This window comes from Doryrhamphus excisus, linkage group LG15, assembly GCF_037039965.1.
Source record: "Doryrhamphus excisus strain RoL-2023G ecotype Guam linkage group LG15, RoL_Dexc_Guam_v1.1, whole genome shotgun sequence".
Classification (NCBI taxonomy): domain Eukaryota; kingdom Metazoa; phylum Chordata; class Actinopteri; order Syngnathiformes; family Syngnathidae; genus Doryrhamphus; species Doryrhamphus excisus.
Window position 1 is genome coordinate 2,212,469 of NC_136371.1, and position 9,498 is coordinate 2,221,966.

Sequence of the window (9,498 nt, forward strand, 5' to 3'; positions counted from 1 at the left end):
TGCCCCCATGACCCAAATGAGGACAATAGTTCATATCATTCATAGTTCATATTGTATATCACACGTCATTTATTCATGTACATTTCAGGTGTTTTAGTCAGTATTTGTACAATAGTAATAATACAAAAAAATTGAATATGCCTTCAATTGAATCATGTTTTTTTTTCTGTTTTTTCAAATCGATGTACAACAACATGTTATCAGAGATGGAATAGCACTTCCACGTTGCACCACGCTTTGTGTATTTTTATTTTAAATAAAACGCCTTCATTTGAGTTCATAAAATAGATGCATTATTTGTATGGTGTGTGTGATAGAACTGAAAGACTTGCAATGTAAAAATAGATCTTGATTTATTAGTTCATCTTCACATTGTATGGCAACATATTGCTTGGTTGTAAGGCAGTACAGGTTACAAGACACAATTTATTATCAGTAAAACGTGACTTGAAAGTACTAAACACAAAATATACACATAAAAAAACAAAAAGAAAAGAACCGCATGTTCCTGGAGAACCTCCTCGGTGTGGTTGCTTCAGAAAAAAGTAGTGTGAACATATTACTTATTGCTAGTATATAAAACAAGCAGATATTTTAGTCTTATTACACAGACTTGGCATAACAAGATAAGCGTTTTTTTTCTTTAGCTTTGATAAAATGCAATGCCACACCATTATACTGTACCACATAATGAACATGAAATATAAAAACACGCAACACTAAACAGAATGCAAAGCCCTGTAACATTCATAAAATACTGACATGGTTTCATCGCCATGTCAAACATAAGCAATGTCCACACAAAAGAAGGGAATGTTGGCCTTTCAAAAACTATATACACAACCATGTTCTAAATGCCAATCACACAGAACGATAAATAGCTTTGTTAATTATTTTTCTGTGGCATTCAACTGCGTGTGTGAACAAGGTTGGAACCCAGTAGTCTCTAAACTGGAAACAGCAAGGGACATTAGTGTCATTATTTTCAAGGCACTTTGATACTTTGTCGCAGTCCAGTTGACAGCTTTAAGTGTCTCTATATTTGGGAAGTTACAAATGAAGATCCTAAAAACTAAAAACTAAAAACTCTTTTTAGACAGCTTCTTGCTTGGTAATGGTCGGTAGAGGGATGGAGGTTGGCTGCTTGGGAACAGTGGCTATGACCCCTTGGGCTATTTTATAATGTTCTGAGCTGGAGGCTGTAGGCGGAGATGGTATTGGGGTTTCCGGAGTGGCTGAAAAGTAGAACACAAAGCAAAGCGGAGCGTTAGCCAGGACTGTAAGTGGGTCTATATTTGCCATCCTGTGGTAGAACATATCTCGGGACAACATCATTTTCAGATAAAGAACAAGCACTTTTGTGAAATTTCTCAGAGCATTAAACATGTTAAGAAAGAATAACAGAAGTTTTGTTTGACAAAGTAAGCCAGATTAGTTTGCGTGAAGAATTTGAAGGATTATTCTGCCAAGCCCTTTCAGCTACATGACTCGGCTGCACATAGAGCTGGGAGAGAAACACTTCCTGCACATTTGGATCGATCAAACTAACTCAATCAGAGTCTCTAACCCTCCACTGTAAAAAGTGAGGACTAAACATTGAGAACTAATTACATGTTTTTTTTACATACAGATTTGTCCATTATGGATAGGCGTTGGCATGTTGCTGGCCACGATGACGTTGCTACTGAGGTGCTCCTGAACAAGGTGAGGGTGAAGAGAATGAGGTGCATGTGGAGCTTCATTGGCAGAACCTATAAGACAAAACCAAATCAACAGTTTCTATTAATTGGGAGTGTATGATGCGTTCAAGTGCCTCCAACTAAATATATGGACATGTATTCATTCATTCATTTTCTACTGCTTATCCTCACGAGGGTCGCATGCGTGCTGGAGCCTATCCCAGCTGTCTTCGGGCGAGAGGCGGGGTATACCCTGGACTGGTGGCCAGCCAATCACAGGGCACATATAGACAAACAACCATTCACACTCACATTCATACCTATGGACAATTTGGAGTGGCCAATTAACCTAGCATGTTTTTGGAATGTGGGAGGAAATTGGAGTACCCGGAGAAAACCCACCCACTATTTTTTACATTATGATCCGGAAAATGATGAATTCTAAACTCTAAATACTGTTCTGTAAAAAGGCCACCCTACTGAAAAACCCATGGTGTTCTTTCAAGTTTCATGAGGAACACAAAACACATTTTTATAGTTTTACAATTCTAGTTTTACATGCTGAAAACAATTAAAAATGTATAAAAATAGCTATATATGATAAATGAACATTTAAAGGGGACCTATTATGCTCATTTCCGGGGGCGGGGTACACCTTGGACTGGTCGCCAGCCAATCACAGGGCACATATAGACAAACAACCATTCACACTCACATTCATACCTATGGACAATTTGGAGTCGCTAATTAACCTAGCATGTTTTTGGAATGTGGGAGGAAACCGGAGTACCGGAGAAAACCCACGCATGCACGGGGAGAACATGCAAACTCCACACAGAGATGCCCGGGGGTGGAATCAAACTTGGGTCTCCGAGTTATGTGGCCTGTGCGCTAACCACTCGGTCACCGTGCAGCCAAGCACATGGGCATGAGTGTAAAATTGTGATTTCCCTGCCTCAGTCAGCATGCATTCTTTCATTTCTTTTCCATTATTTATGATTGAGAGGAGCTTATTAAAATAGTGTAAGTTGGCCAACTGCAAGCAAGTTTTGAATTCTCTTGTCAAAATTGCTAAATACAAGGATGAAGAGTCTTGAACCAGTCATGATGTGCTATATATATCACTATATTGACACTTACTATGGTACCCATTATGTCATTGGATGCTCATATTATTAAAAAAAACCCCAAAAAACTTAAACTGTATTATGGAAAGCAGGAAGTGAACAAATGTAACAGTTACCGATTGTTAAAGTACCAGATGGAGAGGTAGGATTTAATAAGCTTTGCTTCTTCCTACTCCTTTTTGACATGTGGAACTGGGAACTGATTATGGGATGCACTCAATTGTAATCTGATGCATGTTCAAATGAAATAAAACCAAAATCGTCACCATTTTACTGAATTCTTCTCGTTCCATTGTAATGCCATTGTCCCAACGGCACAAAATAACTACTAAATAAAAAGTAGAAATGCAATACAATGTCAACGAAGCAGACACTTATTCACTTACCTCCGAGAAGCATTTCCTGTAGAAGATTGTCAATCTTGGCCATGCCAAAAAGTTTGACAAACTGGATTTGTTCAATCATTTGCCAGGTGATGCTCTGTAGGGTCGGCAGCAGTAGGAGCAACTCCCCGAAACGTCCCCGGGAGTCGTATTGCCGGTCGTTGATGTAGTCCTCCAGGCTGACCTGAACCTGGTATCGCATTCGTTTGATCTTCCCAGGGTCACTCAGACCCTTTGCATCTGTGGACACATAGAAGCCTTATCATTTATGACGACTATACAATAAGGGCTATTTTTAGCCTTCTTATTGTTTTGATTTTAATACCTGGGTCAAAGAAAACAATGGCCTTCAAGCAGGCATATTCGCTGTCATCTATTTGAAGCTCCTGGAAGGGAAGCACTAGCTCGTCCAGGATTCTCACAGCTACCCGACCCACCTCTAGTTCAGGACAGTTCCTGGGAACGATGTGGTCATTTCCTGCAACATAATGAGCTTTTACTGTGAGTACTAACAGGACTGCAGTACCTAGCAGAAGCATGATGGAAACATTCTTATAGAGGTGCCGTTTTACCTAATAAGAGGATATCTTTAAATAACATAGACCTCTTTGCCGCACCAAGCAACAGATGTTCTCCAGCATGAGCTCGAAGCAATGCCACCTGAAAGAAAAATGGAATTATTTAAAGCATTTTCTAACATTTTTTGGTCTGAGAGGAAAACAAACCCCTTCCGAATACAGCATCAGCAAATCAGTTACCAAGAACCGGTGATCCCACTGTTAATGATTCAACACTTTTTTACCAAGGAGGGATATAACTTTAAAACTAGCTCATCATTTTCTAACTTGGGATTAAAATACATTAACTACTCAGCATGGACGACTTAAGGTTGTAGGTGTGAAAAGTCATGGGTTTTAATCATTTATCTTCATTTATTCCGCTGCTTGTTTTAAAAAGAACTTATTTGGATGCTCATCCGTATACTCTGGATGGATGTTGTCCCAGCAGTCGGTTGGTTGATGAGTGACCAGAATGTCTATACAACTATGTCAACTGTGTCTGAATCTTACCTGGTCATCTAGGGGCAGGTCACAGAATGCCGGGATGTACTTGGCCCACTCCACAAGCACCAGAAGTTGCTGTTTCATGGACTCGCACACGTCTGTGATGGTGGCGATCTTTTTGGTGCGAATGTCGCTGTTCAGGATGGGAGCAGGGGATGTGATCTAAATAAGGCAGGGTTAAATAAGTTATGTTATTGGTTTATTTCGGGCGCTTGTGAATGGCAGCCGGATGAGAAGGCCTATACCTGTCTTGACAGCACATCTGCCTGAATGAGTGCGTTGATGGACGGTAAACTGCTGTCTTCATAGCTAGATCTCCTGGTGCTGATTCGGTCTCTTTCGTTCTGCACAGCTGCACACGTTCATACGTGTTACATGCATGATGAATGCAACCGAGTCAAGTCTCTCACTAAGAAAAAGACTTCCAAGGCTGTATGTTTATCAGTATATGGCTATTATTGCTCAGAGGTGTTTGCTCAGCATAAGCCGGTCAGAGACTTCATCGCCCTGTGGAGTGATCATTAACAAAGTACTACTCTTCTCTGTTGCAACACACCCGTGCTGACTGGTGTCAATTTAATGAGACCAAGCTGAGATTTTTTTTTTTTTTCCAAGAAAACATGCATGCTGTTTTCTGTTGTTTTTTTTTTTTTTTGCTTTGACAAGATTAAAGTCTCCTACCTTCTTTCTTCATGCCAGCCCTGAAACATTTCTTCAGTCTGCAGTATCTACATTGGTTTCTCTTGTCTTTATCCACAATACATTGTCGATTGAACCTGCAATGTGAAGTGAATGCATTATGTGCCGTCATTCAGTCATAAAATACATTTAACATATATGAAGCTGCATTCAAATCCCACCTGCACGAGTACATGTGGTTTTTGCGAACGCTACGCCTGAAGAAGCCTTTGCAGCCGTCACAGCTAGATGCGCCGTAGTGCTTGCCGGTGGCTCTATCTCCACATATAGCACACAGGCTGCCCGCCGTCAGGTGACCGGTGGCGCTCATGTTGGTGCTCTCAGCCGGCGAGGAGTCTGGGGAGGTAGAAAGGAGTCAGAAAGAACTTAGCCGCATGGCCCATTCCAGTGAGCTTAATAATGAGAAGGTGTGAACGACTTCAGCAAACACGATCATCGGCGTTGTGGATTGCTGATGAAAACCATCACTCAAGTGTTTATGGAGATAATTTACCTCCTTGAGTAGCTCAGACAGTCAATAAGAACATGATGGATGGGGGTTTGATTCTGTGACAGTTTTGGCTCAATCAATCACAATGTAGCATGGCGCATCTACTGATTAAAACAGGCAGAAAAATAACTCCTCAGAGAGATTGACTACTTATTTTTTTTCTGTTCTGAGTGGGAATTTAGAATCAAGTTCCCCAGCCAGGCGTCACGTCACGGGAGAGTGCATGTTTAAATAAGTTGATCTCACTGGAAGCACTTGAGGTATTAATAAAACTGATATGGACACTGTGGGAACAGACTATGTAATAGTAGAGTAATGACCACGCTACTCAAACCCATTCAAACATCAAGCCAGTGAAATCAATCTAACAGCATGATAGTCCACAAGCTGATACGTGATAAAAATGGCCCCATGGACCACAGCTAAGAATCATAGCTCTGAGTGAGAAGAAAACGACCCTTGACCAGCGAAAGACTCAAAGTTGAGCGCCGGCCGCAGTCGTACGTATGTGACTCACCTGCGCCCATAGCGAGCACATGCATGTTTTCAAACTCCAGCGTTGTGTACGCCGGGTCCAGAGCCTCGCTGTAGTCTGCCATGTCCATCTTTGCCTGCCTGTGCTTTGGACAAACAAATGCTCCACTACCTGACAATGTGACAGAAAGACTTGTCCAAGAAGCTACTGTGCCCCCACCCTCCTTCTTCTTCTCACACCCCAACACACCTCCAGTGTCCTTGTCTTTCTTTTTTTTTTTTTTTTTTGGGGCAATCTGGCTCCACCCAGACATAAGGTAGCTCCCAGAATTGATGGGGACCTGACAGGATACTGACATAAGCTGGCCTCCTTCCCTCGTGCCGCTAACCACAGAAGAGGTGGCGCATATCAGGTTGATGGTTAACTAACCTCTCCAATGGCGAATCACTGTTTTTTTTTTCTCTTTGAAGAGATAGGACAACTTCGATATCTTCCATCCTCTTTTCATCTGCAATGGTTCAACAGTTCCTCCGTGAGAGGCGAACCCAGCGTTAAATCACTTTGTATATTTTACATTTCATAACCCAGCTAGCTAGGCTTTCTACCACGCGCTGACGTCACATAGGCGGCGAGTCCAACGCCGAGTCATATTAGTCCATCATATTCAGAGCTACTTTGCTGCTAAATCTCAGCTAATGCTCATATAATTAAGAGGCCAAATAAATCACCCGAGGCTTCATTGTTGTTTTTAAATGACGCGCAAGAGCCTTGTTTTCAACACTTGATTTCATTTTGTCACCTATCTTGACTCCAGCTTATTGACAACGGAATGACCCGTCTGACTCAATCAGTAGCAATGATTTCATTATTCTTTCACAATTACGCTCATTTGATGGAAACTAATGGCTGTTTTTAAAGGTTGTTTTGGTTAGAGCGCTTTCTAAATCAATAGGATGGATCTACTGTAGTACGTTGACTCGAGCTACAAGATTAAAAACTTCATGATCCTTCTATTATGGATGAATTTGCATCCTGCATCAGTCCACAACTCAATACAAAGGGTCAAAAAATGCTAATGCTAATGGTTTTATTTCATTTGAACATGCATCAGATTACATTTGAGTTCATCCCATAATCAGTTCCCAGTTCCACATGTCCAAAAGGAGTAGGAAGAAGCAAAGCTTATTAAATCCTACCCCTCCATCTGGTACTTTTACAATCAGTGACTGTTACATTTGTTCACTTCCTGCTTTCTAATGCAGTTTAATTTTTTTTTTTAATAATGTACCTCGTACTGAAGTAGGAGGTGATATGAGCATCCAATGCCATAATGGGTACCATAGTAAGTGTCAATATAGTGATATATATAGCACATCATGACTGGTTCAAGACTCTTCATCCTTGTATTTAGCAAACATCAACTGCTTGTATTGTTTCTTGAATTGGCTCATCATTATGCATTGTTTGAGGAAGACAGCTGGGATTGGCTCTAGCTTGCCCAGTGAAGGATAAGCCATGTTTTCAAGCCATGTTGTTTCGATTTTATGTGCACTTTTCAGATGTGTAATTAATATGCCCACTTGCCAAAAGTGAAAATGTTTTGTTTTTTTTCATCTTGTTTTCTGTTTCAGGAAATAAATGAAGGTACTGTTATTGCACACCTAAGATGTTTATTTGTTTATCTGAGTGTTTTAGTTTTTTCTTTAAGGTGGAAAAAGTCACCAATGAGATCTGTTTATTTGTAAGGATCCCCATTACCTTTACCTTAAAAAAAATAAATGAATAAAAATTCCACAATTCATTATTATAAAAATCCTCAGCTGAATGGCATTCATTCACCTCGTGCTTCAGTACGTGACAAAAAAAAAAGCAGGAAGTGAACAAATGTAACAGTTACTGATTGTAAAAGTACCAGATGGAGGGGTAGGATTTAATAAGCTTTTCTTCTTCCTACTCCTTTTGGACATGTGGAACTGGGAACTGATTATGGGATGCATTCAATTGTAATCTGATGCATGTTCAAATAAAATAAAACCATTACCATTACCATTACCATTACCATTACCATTATCATTATCATTATCATTATCATTACCATTACCATTCATGGCTTGTTTTGTACAATGTGTTCTTGCAAACTACTATTGTTTTTTTTGGTTGATGCCAGTCCCTTTAACTGTTGAGCTTCTATCAACAGTATCATGTTTACAACCGTAAAAGGCCTTCTATACATCTGTGAATTTATACATTTTGATAGATATTTCCATATAATTATGGTACAATTCAGTAATAATTCAACTAGTATAGTTGGAATAAAAAAAATGGCATCGAACGTCTCTCCCGGTGCATGTGACATGGCAAACAGCAGTGGTGTATTTGAAGAGAAAGTGCCAGTACACAGCAGCAGGTCAACGATCTCGAGTTCAGCCAGCAGTAAACCTCATGTAGCTGAACTTCTTAACGGTGCACAGGTTATACAAAGGACTCATAAAAATAGTCTTCTTCCAATTAACGTTTCCAGAGGTGTGATTGTGAGATGATGTGTTCCATGATTAGAGTTTGACAAGCCCCCAGCCATCTAACCACCAACGGAGGTGATTAAAACGTCCAGAAAGTGTTGTTGGCACTATGATCACGGAGTCATCGACCTTTGCGGTGAAGACTCGTATGCGGGGATAGGCGATAATAATTCTTCTGCACAAAACACGGTCGTCTGTTTTGCTTGCGTGCACAGAGGTCATCTCTTACAACATGTTCGATCTGCTCTTCTGCAATGCTTCTATTTGCTCAAGACGTTTGCTGATTATTTCAAAGCGACAGGGTGAGGGGGAGTGGGAGGCCGAAATCAGCTTTACATGAGTCACTCTTAAGTAAATCTTATCTCGCCTGCCATTAAAGAGTTTTTATCGCTGCTCCCATCTTACATTTCTGTGAACTCCTTAAGGAACAGTCATGTCGAGGGCTATAAAACATAATCGGCACAGTTAGAGCTTTCTTAATCAAGAACTGACAATCTGTTGTGAGGTTTTAGATACGGCGTGGCGAACGGGCTTTAAACGCTATCTGTGTTGTGGGTGGGTGGCGTTTTAGTTTGTTTTAATGCTTTCAGGATTCAACACATTGCTAATTTGGCAATGCATTGACAGATATTCGACGTTTGACAAAAACAACATTATATTTTATATGTACAGTAAGTATTTATTAACATGTTTTGCAGGAAGAACAAGGGCTCTTAGTGTTGCTTAGTGCTTTTATTAATATTCATTCATTCATTCATTCATTCAAAAAAACAAACAAAAAAAACAACCTTAAACTGTATTATGGAAAGCAGGAAGTGAACAAATGTAACAGTTACTGATTGTAAAAGTAAAAAAAAATCATAAAATTGACTTTCTACCGCTTATCCTCACAAGGGTCGCGGGGGTGCTGGAGCCTATCCCAGCTGTCTTCCAGCGATTGGCGGGGTACACCCTGGACTGATGGCCAGCCAATCACAGGGCACATATAGACAAACAACCATTCACACTCACATTCATACCTATGGACAATTTGGAGTGGCCAATTAACCTAGCATGTTTTTG

At 40.4% G+C, this 9,498-nt stretch overlaps 1 protein-coding gene across 3 annotated transcripts; it reads right to left on the reverse strand.

Moving 5' to 3' along the window:
• Nucleotides 1-336: 336 nt before the first annotated feature.
• hnf4a (hepatocyte nuclear factor 4, alpha) lies at nucleotides 337-6,458 on the reverse strand. Of its 3 annotated transcripts, none has more exons than XM_078796658.1 (11): nucleotides 6,137-6,458; nucleotides 5,960-6,057; nucleotides 5,114-5,288; nucleotides 4,935-5,029; nucleotides 4,499-4,605; nucleotides 4,260-4,415; nucleotides 3,762-3,849; nucleotides 3,515-3,667; nucleotides 3,193-3,429; nucleotides 1,629-1,751; nucleotides 337-1,235 (listed from the first exon to the last, which is right to left on the reverse strand). In XM_078796658.1, exons 2-11 carry the CDS (start codon nucleotides 6,045-6,047, stop codon nucleotides 1,093-1,095), a joined length of 1,365 nt encoding a protein of 454 aa, XP_078652784.1. In that variant the 5' UTR covers nucleotides 6,048-6,057; nucleotides 6,137-6,458; the 3' UTR covers nucleotides 337-1,092. The 3 variants fall into 3 exon arrangements, with proteins under 3 accessions (XP_078652784.1, XP_078652783.1, XP_057907170.2); XM_078796657.1 differs by having other exon boundaries at nucleotides 5,960-6,062; nucleotides 6,167-6,457; XM_058051187.2 differs by having other exon boundaries at nucleotides 5,960-6,456.
• Between the last annotated feature and the right edge of the window lie 3,040 nt (nucleotides 6,459-9,498).

Excerpts from the sequence above, each read along its gene's own strand:
- hnf4a (XM_058051187.2), bottom strand. The coding sequence starts at position 6,275 with ATGTCAGTATCCTGTCAGGTCCCCATCAATTCTGGGAGCTACCTTATG. Across the intron at positions 5,030-5,113 it reads AACCACATGTACTCGTGCAG|GTTCAATCGACAATGTATTG; the intron begins GTGGGATTTGAA and ends TTCACATTGCAG. Across the intron at positions 1,752-3,192 it reads ACAGGAAATGCTTCTCGGAG|GTTCTGCCAATGAAGCTCCA; the intron begins GTAAGTGAATAA and ends TTTGTCTTATAG.